The sequence below is a fragment of the Penicillium antarcticum genome (genome assembly GCF_028974205.1).
Source record: "Penicillium antarcticum strain IBT 31339 chromosome Unknown utg000002l_segment0_segment0, whole genome shotgun sequence".
In the NCBI taxonomy this organism is placed as follows: Eukaryota; Fungi; Ascomycota; class Eurotiomycetes; order Eurotiales; family Aspergillaceae; genus Penicillium; species Penicillium antarcticum.
Window position 1 is genome coordinate 3,397,651 of NW_026695300.1, and position 21,812 is coordinate 3,419,462.

At 49.9% G+C, this 21,812-nt stretch overlaps 9 protein-coding genes across 9 annotated transcripts; 5 read left to right on the forward strand and 4 right to left on the reverse strand.

Moving 5' to 3' along the window:
* Positions 1-216: 216 nt before the first annotated feature.
* Positions 217-2,277, reverse strand: N7508_002255 (uncharacterized protein; the record flags this gene model as incomplete). Its single annotated transcript, XM_058460321.1, has 3 exons — positions 217-1,711; positions 1,765-2,042; positions 2,095-2,277. 3 exons carry the CDS (start codon positions 2,275-2,277, stop codon positions 217-219), a joined length of 1,956 nt encoding a protein of 651 aa, XP_058323853.1.
* Positions 2,278-3,683: 1,406 nt separating this feature from the next.
* N7508_002256 (putative L-PSP endoribonuclease family protein Brt1) lies at positions 3,684-4,209 on the reverse strand (the record flags this gene model as incomplete). The annotated part of the gene is made up of 3 exons (XM_058460322.1): positions 3,684-3,750; positions 3,816-3,973; positions 4,048-4,209. 3 exons carry the CDS (start codon positions 4,207-4,209, stop codon positions 3,684-3,686), a joined length of 387 nt encoding a protein of 128 aa, XP_058323854.1.
* A 335-nt stretch (positions 4,210-4,544) lies between these two features.
* On the forward strand, positions 4,545-5,628 carry N7508_002257 (alpha/beta hydrolase; the record flags this gene model as incomplete). Its single annotated transcript, XM_058460323.1, has 2 exons — positions 4,545-4,951; positions 5,022-5,628. 2 exons carry the CDS (start codon positions 4,545-4,547, stop codon positions 5,626-5,628), a joined length of 1,014 nt encoding a protein of 337 aa, XP_058323855.1.
* Positions 5,629-6,621: 993 nt separating this feature from the next.
* Positions 6,622-7,044, reverse strand: N7508_002258 (uncharacterized protein; the record flags this gene model as incomplete). Its single annotated transcript, XM_058460324.1, has 2 exons — positions 6,622-6,698; positions 6,888-7,044. The coding sequence occupies 2 exons, from the start codon at positions 7,042-7,044 to the stop codon at positions 6,622-6,624; spliced, it is 234 nt and encodes a 77-aa protein (XP_058323856.1).
* A 261-nt stretch (positions 7,045-7,305) lies between these two features.
* On the forward strand, positions 7,306-9,272 carry N7508_002259 (uncharacterized protein; the record flags this gene model as incomplete). The annotated part of the gene is made up of 7 exons (XM_058460325.1): positions 7,306-7,446; positions 7,493-7,706; positions 7,756-8,260; positions 8,317-8,747; positions 8,810-8,890; positions 8,961-9,038; positions 9,103-9,272. The coding sequence occupies 7 exons, from the start codon at positions 7,306-7,308 to the stop codon at positions 9,270-9,272; spliced, it is 1,620 nt and encodes a 539-aa protein (XP_058323857.1).
* A 175-nt stretch (positions 9,273-9,447) lies between these two features.
* N7508_002260 (aldo/keto reductase) lies at positions 9,448-11,439 on the reverse strand (the record flags this gene model as incomplete). Its single annotated transcript, XM_058460326.1, has 6 exons — positions 9,448-9,762; positions 9,837-9,920; positions 10,001-10,087; positions 10,174-10,317; positions 10,377-10,547; positions 10,597-11,439. The coding sequence occupies 6 exons, from the start codon at positions 11,437-11,439 to the stop codon at positions 9,448-9,450; spliced, it is 1,644 nt and encodes a 547-aa protein (XP_058323858.1).
* Positions 11,440-11,700: 261 nt separating this feature from the next.
* Positions 11,701-14,088, forward strand: N7508_002261 (uncharacterized protein; the record flags this gene model as incomplete). Its single annotated transcript, XM_058460327.1, has 7 exons — positions 11,701-11,735; positions 11,785-11,925; positions 11,982-12,302; positions 12,352-12,774; positions 12,824-13,080; positions 13,139-13,386; positions 13,441-14,088. 7 exons carry the CDS (start codon positions 11,701-11,703, stop codon positions 14,086-14,088), a joined length of 2,073 nt encoding a protein of 690 aa, XP_058323859.1.
* Positions 14,089-15,600: 1,512 nt separating this feature from the next.
* N7508_002262 (uncharacterized protein) lies at positions 15,601-15,983 on the forward strand (the record flags this gene model as incomplete). Its single annotated transcript, XM_058460328.1, has 2 exons — positions 15,601-15,697; positions 15,751-15,983. The coding sequence occupies 2 exons, from the start codon at positions 15,601-15,603 to the stop codon at positions 15,981-15,983; spliced, it is 330 nt and encodes a 109-aa protein (XP_058323860.1).
* A 2,473-nt stretch (positions 15,984-18,456) lies between these two features.
* On the forward strand, positions 18,457-21,471 carry chiA1 (class III chitinase ChiA1; the record flags this gene model as incomplete). The annotated part of the gene is made up of 1 exon (XM_058460329.1): positions 18,457-21,471. One exon carries the CDS (start codon positions 18,457-18,459, stop codon positions 21,469-21,471), a length of 3,015 nt encoding a protein of 1,004 aa, XP_058323861.1.
* Between the last annotated feature and the right edge of the window lie 341 nt (positions 21,472-21,812).

The window sequence follows — 21,812 nt, forward strand, 5'->3', positions numbered from 1 at the left end:
AATTGATTTCGATTGATATTGTATCTTCACTAACACAAGCTAATTATCCATTCCACCCAAGTACAAATCATAAAGACATAACATTAGAAGTAACGACCAAATGGAAACCATAGCAACCGAACCCGTCTATCTGACCAGCAGAAATAGACACAAAGATTACCCTCTTTCCTTCCTTACCTCCATACTTCTTTCATCATCTCACTCCATCACCTTCCCTCAGTGAAAACTAATACTAGTCCGATTCGCCCCTCGATACGTAGTCTGATCCAATCCACCACCATCACCCCCCAAAGAAACCCTCCCAGCCTGAACCTCATCAACCGAAGCCCGCGGATTCGAAACAGTCTCCATAATACAACTGAGCGGACCACTTGCACCGCCATGCGTATTACTGCGCGGACGACGGGTACTCGGGTAAATGATCTCGACATCATTGCGGCGGGGAGTCGGAGGCATAGAGCGGGATGGGTCGAAGCGGCGCTGGCTGTTCCAGCGGGTGGATTGAGGCATAATGTATTGTTGAAGATTTTGGTTGGGGTGGTATTGGGATTGGGAGTTGGAGTGGCGGGGCACTTGGGATGGGTCGAAGTGATAGGATGGGCTGCGGGATGGGTAGTGCAGGCCTGTTGGTTGGGCGGTGGTGCTGCGGCGCATCGGGGGTTGGCCATGTTGGGACATGTGCATTTTCATGGGCATTTGCATCGGGGTCCCTGAGGCTCGTCTGGATTGGGGGTATTTGCGGCTTTGTTGGCCTGGTAGAAAGGGTTGATGATATTGAGGGTGGTGGATAGTTCGTGACGCTGGAATTGGGCATGCTGTTTGCGAGCGGCGCACTTTTGGCGGTGTTGTCGGGGCTGATGGGACGACCTCTGGGGCGTCGGCGGAGTTCATTGTCATTGTTCGGGTATGGCCTTCTGGGTGGTCTTTCTTTTGGATCTTGGGGCTTGGTTCCTGTGCTGGGGAGATTGGGGAGACGTCTTGGCTGTTTGATCCGTTGACCTGAAGAGTTGTGGGATGAGATGCATTCTTGGGCATGCTGTTTGGTGTCACGACCTGCTTTTCGACATCTGAGGCAGAATTGGGGTCTGCGAGGGCCCGGATTTGAGGGTCCGATGATAAAGGCAGCGACAATGGGAATGATTTTGGGAGGAACCGCCTGAGAGATGACAGTGACGACTTTTGTCTCTTGTGGCCAGTATACTTTTGGGGAATCATTGGGACCTTAGGAACGGGCGTGTCAGATAGTAGGGCGCGTAGCTCATTTCCTGTTTGCGAAGTCATGATGGTAGAGGTGCGCGAGATAGGGTAGAATTCGCTAGCAAGGCTGTGTGATCCGGGTGAGATGCGGGTCATAGTGTCTTCCGGGGAGATGGTTGTTCCAGAAACAATCTCGCCATAGGTAGAACCAGGATCTGTATTTACTCGAAGCTGAGGGCGCAAGCGAACAGGCGCAGGGTGTCGAATACTGGGGTGACAGTTGACTCTGTTGGCAATTGGATCCGCAGACCAGGAGTATCCAGTTCCATTGCCGTCATGTTGGCGACAAAGGTAGAGAATCTCATTCTTGAGTGTCTCTTCACTATCCCAGCTGTTTCCTGATAGAATGCTTCCGTCTCGAAGAACTTCCGGGCGTCTGTAGATGCCGAGAAGAGAGACATCATATGGGCGATCGCAAAGCTCTCTTGCACAGTACATCGTGCAGACGGTAACCCTGTAGAACAATTGTGAGTGAATGTGTAGATAGCGTAGTGACATTATACATACATTGAGACCACAGATACAATTACTGTCGCTCGGTGGAAAGCACAGCTCATACCGACTCTCCAATAATTGGCATCTGTCCCTTCGGGAAGACAGTAAACCTGCTGCGCGACAACCACTAAACCAGCGACGCTGGTAGCCAGCCATAGCATGAGGTCAAGTCGAAGAACATAAGTGCATATGTTATGCAAGACAGTCTTTTGCGTACCAAATCCGCCGATATTGTTATACTGCCAGGCGACCAGGCTCTGCAGACCGACCAGAGGAAACGATAAGAACGACTAGAAGAGAGTTAGCAAGATGCGCAAGAAACATGGACCGGGTGGAACATACTGCGACCAGTGATAGCACAACGCTCAAAGTCATCTTAGAGTCAACCTGTCCATTACCGTAGAGGTAAAGAGCAAGCACAGCTTCCAGAATAGACTCGAAGAGAAGGAAGTATAGGGCAACGAATATGATAAGCTTCGTCCAAGTACCTTCCTTCCTCGGCCGAACCGAGAGACCAGACTCCATGATGGCGACAGTGCAGAAAGCTGATAGCGGCCGCAGTTTATCCGTCAAAGCTTCCAAGTATGCGAAAGCCGAAGGAAGAAGACGTCGCAAGTAACGGACTGGCGTATAGAAAAGCGCCGGGTCCAAATCCAACCCACAAGCAGACACACTAAAATGTCATAGATGGCGCGTTGAGTAGTTAATATACGGAGCTCACGAAAGAGGAGCGCTCCGGGACTAAAAAGGGAAATAATGGGAGGGTTCCCTAGCCCTGGAGCGCGTCGACGCGGTTAGAGTGTGGAGGGGTGGAATGTCACATCCGAGGGGGTCTGGGAAGAATCCTGAGCGGATCTTCACACTTTGCTTGGGAAGATGGCCATCACCTATCATTAGGAATGTCCCAGTCGAGGAGCTTGTTGTGCTAGGGATGCTTATTGGAGGGTTGGTTGTATCCCTGTGGAGCAGTCTACACACGTCAGTTAGTTTCAGTCCCTGAGAATGGAAGATGTCATTCTCATCTTCCAAGAATCCAGTGTTATTCTCCGTGCATGGAAGGGTCGGCTTTGGAGGAGGGTGAAGGTGAGGTTGACGGCTTTTGCAGCCCTAGATCCCTCGATGACGTGCAGTCCACAACTCACCACAACTACATCTATGTTCATTAATGATAATCGACAGAAATGTTCTCCGGCTACTAACTTCTAACTATTTAAATAATCAATTCTATCACTATTGCTTATCAGACCTCTATCAAATCCCCGAAAAATGCCCCAAATCACATGGTCACGTGAACCGAGGGGGTGATCTTGTCAGTAAGGATCAATCGACCTGGATTCGCAAGAGAAAGTAGATGACAGGCACCTGAATGAAGTATCATCGATAGTTTGTTGTTGGGGAATGCAGCTCATCTTACTGCGAACCATCGGTGCGGATTGGTCTCGACTGGGTTTGATCCTGCCAGATCTGTAAGTCTGATCCATTCCACCTGGTATTTCGGGGGTAAAGGGCCTTGTTTCAACTAAGCCACTTTTATTCTTTCTCGTGTATTGACTGCCTTGGTTACAGTTCTTAAAACGCGTATTCGATCACGCGATAACTTTGTTGACTCCACATGAGTGTTGGGGGGTGCCACTTCATTCTGGGATTCAGAATGCTCCCTATATCTACATTTACGTGTACAGAGGCTGTGAAGTCTTGTGTTTGCCACCTCCTTTCGCTGAACTTCGAAAGAGCATCTAGTTTTCGCAGCTATCACGCGGGTCAAGTCTTACCCGAGGAAAGTATACAGGTCACATTTTCCATGCACCCCCCCAAAAAAAAACAATTGTAAAGACTCAATCGACTGATAAAGCAAAAAGTACAGAAAGTATGGTCATATAATCATTTTCTATATTTATATCTATTCTATATCTTCAAGACAGTGTATTAAGTTACAGCACAGCAATGCACTCAATCTCAACATCAGTGTTCAGAGGAAGGGTCTTGACCGCAACACATCTGCAGAAACATACGTTAGCAAGAAAGACTTTTCAGAAGGAATTTGAATTAGAACAATGGCTTACGTCCGGCAAGGCTTAACATCACCCCAGTATTGCATGTAAACAGAGTTCATCTCAGCAAAGTCATCCATGTTTGACAGGAAAACGTTGACCTTAACCACCTTGGTGATATCAGTGCCGGCCTCCTCGAGGACGTGGGTTAGGTTCTTGATGCATTGGTGCTGTATGAGAAAAGGAGGGGTGAGCCTTGTTTCAAAGCACATGGTGACCGTTAGTATTGAAATGGGGGACATACAGTGTGAGCCTTGACATCGCCATCAATCAGCTTGCCAGTGGTGGCGTCCATGGGGACAGCACCGGAGCAGTAGACAACACCATTGGCGACGATAGCTTGGGAGTAGATGCCGGGGAGGGGCTTAGGGGCCTTATCGGTCAGGACGGGGGTCTTGGTGGACATTTTGGGTATGGAATAGGGAGGATGAAAAGGAGTGGGAGAGGAAGGCAAGAAGAGAAGTCTCCCACGCGCGGGGGACGGCTCTTTATCAAGCTCTGGAACATCCCGCAGTCATCCCACGCGAAACGTCAGTGCCAGAGTGACACGGTGACTGGCGAGTGTAACATCTTCTGCCGATCTTTACTGAAAAGAGTATACATATCGGCTTATCTCTCCCCCGCATTGTTGTTTCTCCCCCACGTGAGTGGGGGTCTACTTGTACTTCTATCTGTCTACTCCTTGGAACATTTCTCTTCTCTTCTCTTCTCTTCTCCTCTCTTTACTCTACTATCCTCATCATGACTGCTGGAATCACACAGCCCCCCTATCCCCTCCACGCCTCCGTCAAGGACCTGCTGGACCCGGAGTATGTGGCCTTCTACAACGAACATGTGATCAACAACCAGCAAGTTCACCTCCAGCCGGTAGAGGCGTCGCGAACAAGCGGTGTCTTGATTCCTGGTGCTGGTCCTATGCTGGACGTGGGCAAGACTCAGGACATCACCGTTCAGCGACGTGCGACTGATGGTCCTCCGGTGCTCATCCGCTGCTTTACTCCTAAGGGCCATGCTCCTCCTGGCGGATGGCCGGTGATGCTTTACTTCCACGGCGGTGGTTGGGTATTGGGTAACATTGATACGGAGAACGTGGTGTGCTCGAATCTCTGTGTTCGGGGAAATTGTGTGGTCGTCACTGTTGATTACCGGTAGGTCAACCATACATTTACAATAACTTCTCCAATACGAACCTTTTAACACTGACAATTCCCTCTACAGCCTCGCCCCAGAAAACCGCTGGCCCGCCGCTGTCCACGACTGCTGGGAAGCCCTCCTGTGGATCCTCGCCGACGGCCCCGCCAAGCTCGGATTAGACGTATCCAAAATGGCAACAGGGGGCTCCTCAGCCGGCGGCAACCTTGCCGCAATCATGACGCACAAAGCCCTAACCCTGTCACCGCCAGTCCACTTCCGCGCTCAACTGCTCTCCGTACCGGTAACGGACAACACAGCGACGGTCGAGAACAACGACTCTTATCGTAAATACGAGCGGACCCCCGCTCTCCCCGCACCCAAGATGTACTGGTATCGCGATCACTACGTGCCCAACGACACCGACCGGACAAACCCCGAGGCTAGTCCGTTGTTCTGGCAGGGTAATTATTCGCAGTTGCCGCCTGCTCTTGTCATGGTTGGGGAATTGGATGTGCTGCGGACTGAGGGTGAGCAGTATGCGGAGAAATTGAGTAAGGCGGGTGTTGAGGTGGATTTGCAGGTTATGAAGGGGATGCCGCATCCTTTCCTTGCTATGGATGGGGCTTTGTCCGAGGGTAAGAGGTGTATTACTTTAATGTGTGATGCTTTGCAAAAGGCTTTCTGGCAGTGATTGTTTTATTTATAGATGATGTATTACACAAGAGAATAGATTACCCTTTCTTTTCTGATTTCATTTTGTTATCTGTACTTACCAAGGTTTGTGAGTTGGTTTGGTGTTCTAGGTGTAGACCCGTGTATGTACTCTGCAAGGGGTATGTAAGGACACCGTTGACGCAATTGTCTGGGTATTGGTCGCAAGGAAAATACAGTTGACATAACATATATGTTGAGATTCATGGCACATCCAGACGAGATACCTGACACATCAGGCACGAATCTAGTGATCAGCATTAGACCTACCAAGTAGAGTATAGATCAGGAGAAGAGTTCTCATTTATATAGATAGGGTCTTTCACTCATTGGGAGAAAGACCCGGCTTAAACAACCTCGGCGGCCTCGACATAAGTGCTTCCCAATCCAGTAAACATCCAATATAAACAGAATGAACATAGAATGACTCGATGTGATCGCTCTCCCACGGGATAAAGCAGATAAAGCTGCTAACTTGATCCACTGACATGGTTTAACTACAGGTGTTCTTTTCTATCCAATATCCAAGCGACCTGAATAAATTGGGTTTAATTCACCAACTCACTTCCGAAGCCAGAAGCCCACTCGTACCACCAAATCCACAATTCGATCTAGTATCAAAGTGGGCACCGAGATTAAGAACCCCAAGATCAAATTAATATAACAGTGGATACAGCTCCTGCGCGTAATCTTCACACAAAAGTACGCCTGAACAAAATCCCAATTTTAACCATTGTATACGAGGCATGATTGGTCGAGAGAATAGCTGCATGAAATTTTTCGACGGTGTCGCGCGCTATCTCCAGACCCCTGTCGCGAACACGCTACTAAACACGCTTGCTAGGAAACCCCACTAGGCAAAGCCAACACATAAAAACAAGAAAGAGCCATATAATCACGCTGATGCAATTTGTTCGAGTGTGAGGATCAAAGAAACATGCATAAAAAGCACATGTTGCGCAACGCCACGTAGTCACGTCAAGTCGATTTCGGGACCAGAGTTGTGTCGGAATGATTGAATGTCGTTTTGCCTGTTCTGATAATCTTCAACTGGGACGGGCAATTAGGATCGGGACATGCGATGCTGGCGTCGGTGGTCATCCAGTCGTTTTCATGGGTCATTCGCTGCTTAGAAGCAAGTAGGGGTAAAACAGATGCTATTTCAAGAAAGAAACCAAGAAACAAGAACATGTTGGCCTAATCTCTTATCCAGTGTGCATGTAGGAGGCCCAAACTCACCCAGACTGTAGATGCTAATACCCTGACCGGGTGGCAAGTACATCATCTCGCCCTTGAGCGTGAAATAGTCGCCCTCTTTGGCGCCGCACATGATCCGCTGTCCCGGAGGACAAACGACCTCGACGCGGAGGTCATACAGCTGAAAAGATTCGGACATGGTTGAGTGCAGATCTCAAAAATGAGTCGAGATAGTTACATCGGGTACGGAGTACTCTCTCGTCCAGGCGGACCGGTGTTCCACTCGCGTCGGTGATCAAAATTCTCCCCTTCTCTCCACCTCCTCAAACCACCCCAGTCTCACCAGATAAGCTATCTAGTGGCTGACTCTAACTGACGCTGACGCTAAAGAAAAGCTGAAGGATCCCCTTTTTGATCCACTCTTTTGCATGATTTGAATCTACCACTATCACTATATGCCATGGCGATGTTGGACGAGAAAATCGGTTTGGAGACAGACGTCGAGGTCTCCCGTCCGAGCTCTTATGAGGGCGAAGGCGAGGAGATCAAACGCGATCTCAAATCGCGTCATATCAATATGATCGCCATTGCCGGCATGATCGTAAGTCTAACTCTTCTCTCCGATCGGCTTTTGCTCATGGATATAGGGAACGGGCCTGTTTCTGAGCTCAGGTCAGGTCATTGCCACTGCCGGTCCTGCAGGCGCTTTTTTGGCTTATATTCTTATGGGATTTACTACTGCTGGTGTTTCTTATACTACTGGTGAGATCTCGGCTTTTATGCCTTGTTCTGGTGGGTTTGTTCGTCATGCTACGCGCTTTGTTGAGCCTGCGCTTGGTGCTGCTACCGGTTGGAACTTTTGTATGTGTGAACTCAGTGCAGTCTGGTTCCTTTTTACTGATTGAATTAGGGTATACAATGGCTATTTCGGCTCCGGCTGAGATTACAGCCGCTGCGACCATTGTTCAATTCTGGAATCCGCCTGTTGATCCTGCTGTGTGGATTACCGTGTTTGGATTTTGTATCGCTCTTCTCAACTTTTGCAATGTCCGTCTCTATGGAGAGTCGGAGGTTGTTTTTGCTTCCTTGAAGATCATGCTGATCATCGGTCTGATCATCGGCGGTATTGTCATCGACCTCGGTGGCACTCCTGACCAAGAACGTCTCGGTTTCCACTATTGGAATGACCCAGGCGCCTTTAACAACTATATTTCAGATGGTTCGGTGGGAAAATTCCTGGCTTTCTGGAAAGTCCTCTTGACATCCGCGTTCAGTTTCGGTAACATCCAAGTCGTCGCCATTGCCGGTGCCGAGACGAGAAACCCGCGCAAGATCATTCCTGATGCGACCCGGAAGACATTCATCCGAGTATTTGTTTTCTACGTTCTGAGTATCTTCGTCGTTGGTCTCATTGTGTATGAGCCACCCATTCCTGTCTTGTCCAATGAACCGATCTCTAACAACATTACAGACCATACAACGACTCAAAGCTAGTCATCTCAACCGGAACAGCCAGCCAATCCCCATTTGTCCTGGCATTCCAACGCTCCGGCGTGAAAGTCGTACCGCACATTATCAATGCAGTAGTCTGCACATCAGCCATCAGCAGCAGTTCCAGCTGTATCTTCATCGCCTCGCGAACATTATACGGACTTAGTCAAGACGGCCACGCACCAAAGTTTTTCCAGCGCTGCAACCGCTTCGGAACTCCGTACTTCGCTGTCGGTTTGACCGTTCTGCTTTTGCCGCTGATGTATATGTCCGAGGGTAGTAACTCGTCGACTGTGTTTAATTGGTTTGTTAACATTACTACTGTCGCTGGTCTCATAGGCTGGATTGTTATTGAGGCGACTTATTTGCGTTTCTTTGCTTGTTTGAGGAAGCAGGGGTATTCTCGTGAGGGTGAGTGGTTCCGATTTAGTCTATGGTTTAATACATGGGAGTATTGGTGCTGACAGGTGCAGAATTGCCTTATAAAACTCCCTTCCAGCCGTATACGGCTTGGGCTACCGGGTTCATGGTTGTTATGATTGTTTTGACTTCAGGTACGCAGACATCTCAAATCAATCATCTCATACATCGCGTTAAGCAGAATCTGACCACTGTCTATAATAGGCTATGATGTCTTCTGCGAAGGTAGATGGAACACGTCCACATTCCTAACTTCATACCTTAATATCGCTATCTTCGCCGGTACGTATACTATCTAAGCCCCGAGACTAAGACGAATGAATCAATAATACTAACACCCCGCTAGCCCTCTACATCTTCTTCAAAATCTTCCTCAAGTCAAAAATCATTCCCCTAGAAGAGGTCGATATCAAATCCGAATTCGACCTTATTGCGAAAGAAAAGGCCGCTGGCCAATACCTCACCACCGAACAACTAGATTGGCCCTGGTGGAGACGACTTCTGCATTGGATTTGAGTTCTTGCACATACACCATTTCATATACACATACACCAGGCCCCGAACCAAGGCCACACGCCACATGTACCTACAACGTCTAGAACCCGTATAAAATTAAACCTAATCCATCAAAATTAAAGGATCATTCATATAATTTGACTCATGAGCACCCACATCCGATATACTTGACTGATCACCGATATTCACCCCCGCAATCCCCAAGACTAGTAAACATCTCCTCACGGGAACTCCGATCCAAAATAGCCTGAATAGCCCCCTGATCCTCACCATCAAGCCTCCAGCCCAGACTAGCGAGGTTTTCCTGTGATTGCTCGCTAACACCCATTCTCGCGCCGACGATTACGGCGCCGACGCAGGGGAAGTCCAATACCCATCTCGTTGCGACATTTGACACGGACACGTTGTGTTTCTGTCCTATTTGTTGGAGGGTTTGGAGGAGGTCTTGGAAGAGGGGCCAGCCGCCCCAGTTTTGGATCATTGCGAAGTACTGTGGTTTGTTAGCATTAGGTATTAATGGGGTTTGTTGTTAGGTGAGAGGGTGGGGGTATTGGAGGGGGTTACCTTGCGGAGACTTGGTGTCATTATTTCGGCGTAGAGGTCTGGTGCTTCCTTTCCAACCCATTTCTCGGCTAGGAGGCCGCCCAGCTTTGATGTTGTTAGACTTTTTCTTGGTTCTTTTGGAGATGTCTAAGTGACTTGATTAAGGTTGATATGATTTGACTTACGAGGGTGCCGTATGTGAGGAGCTTGATGTTGTTCTTGTCGCAGAAGTCTACCATCTTGACTGTGGGTCTTGAATCGATGAGAGAGAACTATGTGTCGCTGTTAGTATGTGTCTTGAGAATAGATCTCATGGGTCTTGGAGGGATCAACGTTCGAGGTATGGGTGGATACTTACCTGGACTTGGTTAGTGTGGACCTTGACTCCACTCTGGATGGCCTTTTCCATATGCTCTGTGTCGAAGTTGCAGAGACCGAGATGTTTGATTCGGCTGTCTTGTTGCAGGTATTTTAATGCATCGATGTATTGGGGGTCATTGTACTATTGTTATCATGTTAGTAACGGATCCTGTGTTTACATAGCTGAATATTGAAACCCACGAATTGCCAGTGAAATTGCAATAGATCGATCTTATCAGTACGTAGTCTCTGGCAACGCTCGTCTACCTTGGCATGGATAGCCTCGTACGTAACATTCATAGGGTGGAAGACGCAGTATTTAGTTGCGGCGAAGAGTGAGTCGGAGTAGTTACTTGCAGACCGGTATTGACCCTGAAATGAATTAGAACGAAACTGTATAAAGTTCGAATGAAAAACCCACAAAGAGAATCTCGGCATCACCGTAATGATCGGCCATATCAAACGCCGTTAGTCCGCCCTCCACATGCTTGGAGAATTGCTGCATGATCTTCGAGCGGGGTGCGATGCCCCAGGCGGGGCTGGACAACTGCCACAATCCAGAGAAGACCCGAGGCAGCTGAATACCGGCCATTTCAAAGGTTTCTGAGATGACACCGGGAGGCTTCTCGGATAGTAGTTCGGCGCTTGCTACCGGAACAGATGCCAAAGAAGGGTTGACGAGATCTATAGTTGCTTCGAGGCCTCTCTCCAACACAAACGGCGGCCAATCGTTGGCTTCCCAAACAGATTTGCTTGTCATAAGGGCCTTGAGCAAAGCCTCCAAAGGTTGCCGTTCGGTTTCAGATAGTTCTCGAGATCCAGTCTCAACAAAGAGAGTCTTCTGAACGGCCGTGATGGCTTGAATGATATCACCATCTACACCAGCAATCTTATCCACGATAGCGGACTGCTCGGAGCCAAGCTTGATCTGGGACACTTGCTCGACGATGCTTTGGAGCAGGGGAATGGCCTGGTAGCATAGACCACATCCCACCATACAACAAATGCGCTTTCGTAGTTGCTGGAACGAAGGTGTCGTTTGGAATGTACCGTCGGCTGTCTGCTCGACCACAACAATATTGGTGAACTTGGAAGCCGTCTCGTCCAAATAGTGTCTTGTCTGTTCTTCAAAAATAGGCGTACAATCAGGCCTATTGGCTAGAATACCACGCAGGACCGCCCGTAGTCCTTCAATCGGCAGATTGGCAATATTAGTATCAGCCATCATGTTCACATGGCCCGCCTTGGGCTTTGAGGGCGCCATTTTGAGTAAGATCAAAAATCAAGATATGAAAAATCGCACCTGTCATAGATAATCCCTGCAAAACGAAATTCACCGGCATCTTTCCGCGTTTTAGGGAATTGCGTAACTGCCGGCGTTCTAAATGAGTTCGCCGGTGAAAGAGACGATCGGCACGGACTAACCGGATTAGGTCTTCGGCCCCAGTCGATAGCGGAAGAAGCTCCTCGGGCTGATCACCCCCCGTGGAGAGTCTTCCTGGTCCACCTCCTCACTCATCTCGCCATGGACGGGGACGTGCATGGGGCCCCGAAAGCTAGGTAAGACCCTTGCAGCCGGCCATTAGAGTGAAATCTGACCTGTCAGCAGCGCCAATGCATGCCTAGCATGTCGGCGCGTGAAGATGAGATGCACCATGACGCTGGATGCCGTCAAGTGCGATCGCTGCGTGCGCAAATCACTGGACTGCTTGTTCCGTGAACATCGCCGGGGAAGGAAACCTGGCACGCGGTATGTGTTCCAGTTGCCCTTGTACGGATTGTGTGTTGACATTGCCCCGCACATAGCTTGATCAAGCCCAACTCCAAGCGGTCGCTCGACTCGCCACAAGGGTTATCATTCCCTGAGGGGATGCCGCCTGAGGGTGTTGCGCGACGGCCTAGCTTACCGAGGGACGAACGTGTTTCGGACTTTTGGGCGGAGTCCGAAGGGCTTCAGCCTAATGGACTGCTGAGCCATCAGGCGATGAAGGGGAAGTTCTCGTTACAGAATATTCTCAGTACTAATCATGGCTCGACTCCTGACCGACCTGTTGAAGCGGTTTCACCTGATGATCCAGTTCGGTGTGGTCTTGTCAGCCATGATCTTGCTCTACGCTTATTTGAAAGGTGGGCGTATTCAACACATAGTGCGAGGCCAATTGCTCATCTTTCACAGTTTCATGACGAAATTAAATCCCTTCGTCAGTCAACTGGATCCTCGTCTCCATTCCTTCACATATGTGCGGCAGAAATCCTCATTTCTGCTCAGTGCAGTCCTCACTGCTGCATCCAAATCATTTGAAATCTCATTATACCCAAGTCTCCATGAACATGCCGAAAAGCTATACATGGAGTCTTTTCGGCGGGGAGACAAGTCTGCCGAGACAGTCCAGGCCATCATGGTTCTCACATATTGGAAGGAGCCTAATGATACCAGAGCCTGGATGTCTGTTGGTCTTGCAATCCGCATGTCAATGGATTTGGGCTGGCATAAACTGGGGCATGACCCCCCTAGGCAAGAGCAGTTGACTGAGACTCAACAAAGAGAAATCAGAAATGACGAACGGACGTGGTTGGTTCTGTTTGTGTACGATCGCAGGTAAGCACTTCTCAAGCGCCATGTTGATTTGCGTTGACACTTGAAACAGTATGAGCTTGCAGACAGGCAAACCTTGGATGATTGAGAGGACTCCGTTTATCGAGTCAGCACAAGACTGGTGGAGACATCCACTCGCCATCGATAATGATCGACTTCTCTGCGCATTTGTCACTCTCCGACTGCTGGCAGCGGAGGTATTTGACCTGTCCAATCCTGGTAATCACCATCCAGCTCCTCGGCCGTTGGCAGTCCTTCAAAATAGGATTGAGCAATGGCAAAATAAGTGGCTAGATGTAGTTGACCCAGGTAGGTTTCCCTATGGCCTGCACGCGTCCCTTCACCTAAAATCCTAACTCGTGTTTAGGAAGCTGTCATAATTTCATGATCCGATTTTACGGTGCTCATCAATCTTTGCAACTCTTCTCTATGCCTCTCCAAGAGACCTTGAAGAAAAAAACCTTTAATGAAACCTGCGATCTCAAACCATTCTGGATCAGCTATCACAGTGCAACGAACATGTTGCGTTTGATGACCGAGATCTCCTCCTTCTTGAGCCTCTGTCAAGACTCCATACATGTCATGACTGCTTACTCTGCAGTCCTTCTCATCAAAGTAAGGCGTTGTATCTTTTACTGTGTCTTAAGACCTTTCTAATGCTGGTTATAGCTCCTTCTCTCTTCTCCCCCTATGATAAGCCAGGAAATTGAACCCGACACAATTGCAACAATCCGTGCTGCGGCAAATGTATTTACCAGTCAAACCGCACCGTTGAGCACAAGCTGCAGTCTCCAATCCCGATTCTTGAACAATATCCTTGGGGAATTTGCAACCCTTCGACGTCCCCACCCAATGGACAGAAACAGATCTATCGATCGGCCACAAGGATTCGTCGACCCAAACGCTCCACCATCAAACGCCTCATTCCCAGATTCCCCTGCCACCGCCCCATCTCACAACTCCCCAATCCACCAGAACGCGGAGACCCATAGTATCCCCACAGCGAGGCCATACCCGCAACCCAACTCAACCAATCCAGATCAGACCATCATCCAGCCACAAAGCCATCCTCCCCATCCACAATCCATCCAAGCCTCGTACTTCCACCGGCCATCCATTCCAAATGCAGACCCTGCCTATGACACGCCAATGGTTGGCATTCCACCAGGACCAAATGGTCTCCCCGCTGTCTCAAACATGGGTTACAATAACCAAATGGATGCAGCCTCGAACTTTGTGTTCAGCGATGAGGCCATGTGGGTCGGCATGTTCGCTAGTGCCGGATTCAATCTCCAAGACGGGGTCTTCTGTGGCTGAACTATACCCCTATACCGTCATTCTAATTCCTTTTCCTGACACCGTTTTATTTACGGATATAAAGGGCGATTTGTGTTATTTATTAGACATTCTTGGATATCATTATTAGAAGGACATATTTTGTCTATTTGCTAGAGATTGAACGATTGGCTCTCATACTCGAGCAACATTTTGGTCTGGCATATATTGAGCTTAGGGCTTCTCATTTCCAATCTATATATAAGCACAGCATGACTATCCCTCTGGCGTTCCTCCTTTCCAAATCTGCTTTTCCTACGGCCCAGCCTTGTCTCATATTGGCTTCCGGTTATCCGACACTGCTTAAGCGAGGTACTGGTAGATCCACTTCCACCCCCCAGTTGACAATAATTGTGCAACAAAAGAGTAAAAACTGCTCTGTTGCTACGTAACATAGTGAGAATGATGCGGAATACATTTTTGTCTGGACATCTTGGTGTTCATCCCATCAGCAGATCAGCAGCTCAGCAGAAATTGTATCTAGCGAACGCTTTTTTAAATGACTGACTATACTGGACTGCTCAACAAGCGATCCTCCTGCCTGTATTAGTGATTGTATGAAGACATCGGATGGCCAGCTGCCCACGAATAATACATGTCGCAAAGAAATAGCCTTTGTGAATCGCTACTCTGCATCAAATAACTTTGAACTATTGGATAATCGCCGTACTCTTGTGTATGTTAGTCATGACCAGTCATTGCAATGATGTTGTATAGGCTGCTATCAAACGATCCTGTTCAATCTCTCAAGGTCATGCGGAGCATTATGAAAATGAACATAAAAATTTTCAATTATGTCGTGCATATATTATGTTTATTTTAACACAAGAGACTTTTAGCAACATACATAAAAGAGTGAAAGGATGTCATTGGGGCTTCCGAAAATGTTGCAAATCAACATTCTAAGGCACGAGCTCCTTTGAAAAATATATACCAGCAGCCGTGAATGAAAATCACGTATTTGCACACTCTTGGGCCTAGTACTGTCCATAATTGGGTCTTCGTTGGTGCTTCACTTGCTTTTTTATTACAGATTTTCTACTGGATCGAGGTATACAATTATTCACCCCAGATGTCGACTCGACCTTTTCGGCACGAAAGCTAACAATGGATGCGGCAAACGCCAAAACCTCATTGAATCTGGACCTGCCAAAGTAGGTCAATTTTTCCACTTACATCACAACAAGAGTGGTCAGCAAATTCAACACCTGCAAGAGTCTAAGCTTTTCGACTCGTGCGCGACTCTCAGCGTACAACTAACCAATAGAAAGAATGGCACACAACAGCCCCAAACCAAACCCTCCGGCAAATAATCTCCCAAATCGCCTCAAGGGCCTTCCTCGGCAGCAACTTAAGCCGAAACAAAACCTGGCTGCAAGTACCAGTATACTACACAACAAAACCAACGAAAACAACCGGAGCTCTAAACCAAATGGTCAAAAGCCCCCCTCCCCATTGTACCCATTTTCCACCCCATAGCCCGGCAGCTCCGTAATGACCTCGCTCAAGCCCGACAACGTGTTACACCAATCCTTGAACAGAAAAGGCGAGGTAAAGACGATACCTAGCGCGAGGGACGAGAACCGGAACGGTATGACGATGCTCTGCAATGGGCTGAGGAGTGTGTCAATGGACGTTCTTAAGTAACTGTTGGTATGCAGTTGGTGTTGGTTGTTGTTGCTATTGCCGGTGCGAAGGATTTGGCGGGGCAGGCTGTTCTCAGACTTGGTCAGATGGGGGATCTGGTTGTGGCGTTGAAAAAGGAGGTTGTTGATGTGTTTGGGGACGAGGGGATGACGAGGCGGTCGTTGTTTAAGTTGCAGTTGATGGATAGTCTTTTTGAGGGAGTGTCAGAGGATGAATCCTTTGGAAATTAGTAAACGATTATTGTGGTCTGCTTTTGATTTGTGTTGTCCTGTGTTGTTTTGTTAGTGCTGTTGTCGTTCATCGATAACCTGTAAGGTATGTATGGTCTGACGACAATATCAGATTCCATGCGCCGTGTTGCTCCCGACGAAGTATATCTCAAGATGGACACAAGATCAGCACGGGAACTCGGCCAGCTGTATCCAACTGCTGGATGTGGGATCCGAAAGATTACGAAGATCTCGAGACATTTGACGCTTATCGATTCGTAAAACTGCCTCTGCGAATCTTGTTTCAGCCTCGCCCGGGCATATGGCTTTCGGGTTGGGGAATCATACATGTCTGGGTTGGTCCTTTGCTGTGAATCAGATCAAGATTGTGCTGTGTCATATTATTTTGAAGTATGAGTTCAAATTGGCTGACGGGTCAGTTCTTCGGCAAGACGACGATACGGTACGAGGAATCAAGCTGATATTGCCGCGAACATTAGGCTGCATCGGCGGCAGGAGAAGATATTTCTGGGAGACCTTGCCAACTAAGTACTTTTTTTCCCTTGGGTGGTTCGGTGTGGCCGTTCCCACTTCTTTGCGTATACCCTATCTCGTGGCTTCGGGGTGGCTTGTGAGATGGATGGTTCGATCGCTAAGAATGTCTGGTTACTCGAAAATAGGTGGGATTTTGTTTTACAGTACAGTCCAGGGTGTATTTTTGATGTGCAGGATACGAAATGGCTGCGGGTTGGGCAACTGAGGGCGGGCACTCCATCGGTACACCGGCGCCGTTGAAATCAAGAATTATAATCGAAATTTAAAGAAAAAAGTACTCCTTTTACAATAAAATACTTGTGAATTTGCATCAAGTTTGCCGGGTCTCCAATTTCATTACATTTAATTAGATTGCCAGATCCTTTGGACAAAACAAGGCTGAACGTAGCATAGAGGGGAAGTTAGATTGCACTATTGCGTCCGGTCCACATAGTTCTCAAGGTTCCCACCTACGCAATTTCCCACTGGATCTGCTCTATATGCCAGGTTTTCTTCAACCACGGGTAGGAACTGTGTTTACGATCTGTCTCCATCTCGGAAAAATACCGGAGAATGGAGCTTAGCCGGTGGCGGCCTATGCGAGGAACATGCTATTAGGCTGTGAGCTGAACAGTCCGAACCTGCTTTGAGTGGCGTCCCTGTCGCCTAAACCTGTCCTCAAATGGGTCATATGTCCGGTGTGCCTGGTACCTTGCATAATGGGAAAAAAAAATCGGGAAAAAGAATTGGGGGCCAAACCTAGAGACCCTAAGCCCCGAGCCTGGTAATTTCGATCAAGAAGACAGAGTAGCACTGGGAAGTCTCGACTCGCATTAGGGCAGAGACTAGAGACTAACTAGGATGAAGTAGGCCTAAATTGGACTAAATAAGGAAGTCCGACCAATTTCTGTAACCGAAGAACAATGGTGATCCGGCTGTGCCTCCGACTATCCGGATCGGCGATGATGATTGGTCGGCTCGGGAGTGACTAGAGTTGTTTGGGTTAGTGTGATTGCTTAGCCGTTGTCGCTTGCGATCTCCTTTCACATCCTCTTTGCCTCTTGCACTATTTGTCGATTTTTAGACATATGTTGTTTACTAACTGCAGAGGTGCAAGCGGATACAGAATTGGCCAAACAATACTGTTCCAGCACATCGTCTCCGAAACATCCATGGCTCAACCAGAACTATGCAATTTAGCGCCTTCGGAGCCCAACGGACTGTGGGCCCCTTGATGTCTGTGCCATGACTCCGAATGAACCTGATTGGACGCATTAAATCGACTATCCAATCCGACTTTGAGGCAAATGCGGCTAAGGTCCCTTAGGGTCTTTTAGTCTCTTTTTATGCGGCTCTATGATGCACAGAGCCACCACACTCGCCCATCCGCAGCAAGCCCTTTGGCTGACATGGCGCTCTCATTTCCCACAATGTGACACTTCAACGCCAAGTGGCTATATGATGCCACGCGTTTGGCTTGTGATACCTCTTGCTGCAGTGAATTCCCCGAGCCATGCTTTCTTCGACATGCGGGAGTTGCCCGTTGTGGGCAGTTTTGTGGACAGATCCTGCCCCCAGACCTAGCGTTTTACACTACTAAGCATTGAATCCACCTGGCCATGAGTGGACCTGGGCATTGACCTACCCATCCTGGTATCGGCCGGATATCTCGCATATGCTCATTTCCACGTTTTGACGGTTCGCTTCTATTTTCTGCTTAGTGCGCTCCATGTCGGAGGTCGGCACGTTGGCTAAGGGGCTTAGATGACCCCCGTATGAGAGTTCATATATGGATTCTGGTCTCGTTCCCCTTCTTTCGACAAACAACTCTCTTTTTGTGTCGTTTGAGAATTTCAGCAGACATTTGTCTGCGTCCTCTCTTTGATCGCAAGCCTGTCACTCTTTTATCAGGTTGATCTGCGTATCTGATATCTAATTACATTCATTTTCGTTAGCCATAATGCTGACCAAAACTGTTGCCGCCGTTTCGGCGCTGTCACTCTTTGTTTCGTCTGCTTCTGCTGTTGATGCCAGCTTGAAGAACAATGTTGCTGTCTACTATGGACAAGGTTATAACCAACCTCGTTTGCGCCACTTCTGTGACCAAACCTCCAACGACATCATCAATATTGGTTTCATCAACGAATTCCCTGCTGATGTGAACGACTGGCCTGGTAGCAACTTTGCCAACCAGTGTGATGGAAATATGTTCCCCGGCACTGACCTGCTCAATGGCTGCCACCAGATCTGGGAGGATATTCCTTACTGTCAGAACTTGGGCAAGACTGTCCTTCTCTCCATCGGTGGTGGCACTGCCACCACTGAGTACCTCAAGGACGACGCAACTGCCGAGTGGTTTGCTGATTTCTTGTGGTATGCATTCGGTCCTAACCCAACCGACCCCGCCAAGATTCTCGAATTCCCTCGCCCCTTCCTGACTGCCGTCGTTGATGGTTTCGACTTTGATATTGAGCACAACGGAGGCGTTGGTATGTTCCGGTTCTCCCCCCAAGCCCTAATTACACCTCTAACATCAATAGGATGGGCTGCCATGATCAACCGTCTGCGTTCTTACTACGAGACATACACTGAGAAGAAGATGTACATCTCCGGTGCTCCTCAGTGTGCCATCCCCGATGCCCAGCTCAGCGACGCCATCCAGAACTCCTGGTTTGACTTCATCTGGGTCCAGTTCTACAACACCGATTCCTGCTCTGCCCGCGCCTGGGTCGAAGGCTACGGCGACTTCAACTTCGGCCAGTGGGTTCAGATTATCCGGGCTGGTGCCAACCCCGATGCTAAGCTCTACATCGGTCTGCCCGCCTCCTCGAGCGCCGCCAACCCTGGTTACTATATCACCCCCTCTGAAGCCGAGCCCCTGATCTCTACCTACATGGAGCTCTACCCCGAGCAATTCGGTGGTGTCATGCTCTGGGAGGCTACTGCCAGCGACAACAATGTTATCGATGGCCTCACCTACGCTGAGAACATCCAGGAGATCCTTTACAGCTGTGCTCCTCGTGTTGTCTCTTCCACTGCCATCCCCAGCTCCACTGCCACTCCTGTCAAGTCCTCCACCGTTCCTCCCTCCAGCTCTGCTACCCCTACCAGCTCTCCCGCTGCTTCTTCCACTGTGTCGCCTTCGTCGTCTGCTGCTCCTAGCACCACTCCGTCGTCGACCCCCTCGAGCTCGGCCACCCCCAGCGCCTCGGTGTCTCCCAGCTCTCCTGCTGGCACCGCCTCGCCTTCTGGAACTCCTTCCGTCACCCCCAGCTCCCCCGCCAGTACCGTGGCTCCTTCTTCCTCGGCACCTGTGACCCCCTCCGGAACTCCTTCCGTTGCTCCCACCGTCACCCCCAGCTCCTCGGCTGGCACCGTGTCACCCTCTTCCTCCGCTGCCGTGTCTCCCTCCGTCACTCCCAGCTCCCCTGCTGGCACCGTGTCGCCCTCTTCCTCCGCTGCCGTGTCTCCCTCCGTCACTCCCAGCTCCCCTGCTGGCACCGTGTCGCCCTCTTCCTCCGCTGCCGTGTCTCCCTCCGTCTCCCCCAGCAAGCCTGCCTCCTCCGCTTTCCCCAGCGGCAGTGCTTCCAGCTCCGCTGCCTCCTCCACTGACTGCGAGACCGAGACTCCCTCAGCTTCTGCCACTGTGAAGCCCAGCTCTTCTGCCCCTGGTACCGTGAAGCCCAGCTCCACCCCCGTTACTGTCAAGCCTAGCTCTTCCAGCCCCGCTGCTTCTTCCACTGATTGTGAGACTGAGACCTCCGAGACGCCGGCTGCCTCCACCCCTGCTAGCAGCCCTGCCAGCAGCCCCGTGGCTTCTTCTGGACACCCCAGCCTCACTATCACTGTGACTGCCTCCAGCACTCCCACTCCCAGCTCCCCGGTTGGCTCTGGTTCCCAGTCTGCCTCCAGCTCTACTCCTCTGGTCCCGGGTCAGTCTTCCAGTGCCATCTCCAGTGGCTCTGCTTCCTCTGCCACTGAGTCTGGTGTCCAGCCTACTGGTGCCCAGTCTTCCGGTGTTCAATCCACTGGTGCTCAGTCTTCCGGTGCTCAATCAACTGGTGCTCAGTCTTCTGGTGCTCAATCCACTGGCGCTGACTCTACTGGATCTTCCGCTCCCAGCACTATCACCATCCCCGTGACTCCAACCCCCGTTGCCACCTCCTCCGCCGAGACCATTACCACCGTGATCGTCACCTCCTACACTAGCATCTGCCCCACCGGTTTCACCACCATCACCACCACCCTGACCACCTACTACTGTCCTGGCAACACACCGGCCACCGCTACCGCCACCGGCCCTGCCGGAATCGTTACTGGTACCGCTGATGTGACCGCCCCTACATCCGGCCCGGCTACCACCAGCCCCTCCATCCCCGAGGGCTGGACCACCACCGTCACTGTCTGCACTGTCTGTGCCGCCACTCCCACCACTGTGACCCTCACTCTGCCTCCTGCTCCTACCACATCTGGTGTTGCTGCTGAGACTACCTCTGCCTCTGTTCCTGAGGGCTACACCACTGCGCTTTCTATCTGCAAGACCTGTGGTCCCACTGGTAGCACCATCACTGTTACTATTCCTATTGCCACTGCTCCTGCCACTGCTACTGCTACCGCCCCTGCCCACGGCTCTGGTGAGGGTTCCAGCGCCGGTTCCAACCCCGGTTCTGGTTCCTCCAGCCAGGGCGAGGGCTCTAACACTGGCTCCAACTCTGGTTCCGGTTCTAGCCCCGTTAGACCTGCCGCCTCTTCCAAGGTCATCTCCAGCACCCCAGTTGCACCCGTCCGCCCAGCCAAGACCTCGTCGACCCTGGCCTTCCGCCCCTCGACCGTCGCTACCAACATTCCTGTGGCGCCTACCAGCACCAGCACCCCCGAGGGCGTTTCCCCGGTCTACACCGGTGCCGCCTCCAAGGTCACCAGTGTCTTCGGCTCTCTCGTCGCTGTCGCTCTCTCCATGTTCGTCCTGTTGTGAGTTCGTCCTGTTGTGAGCCTGTCCACTCATCTGGTCAGCATGATCCCATCACATATATGTCCATGTATATGATGCGCCTGATCTCACGATGCTGTATCAGCGAGAAGCTGTGATTGCCTGGGCGATTATTTTTAATTATGATCTTGTTTTATTATATTCTCATCTTACTGATCGCTAGCTTTTCGGGGTTACTTCCTCGGGTGGTTGGTGTGATTCAATACCTCTTGGCCTCTTTTGTGATTTACTGGCCATTTCTCTGACTGGACCACCTGTCAAATCCCACTGTTCTATTCCCTAATGACTTCTTCCGATGTGTATTCTGTGGACCATTTCGTTCCGCT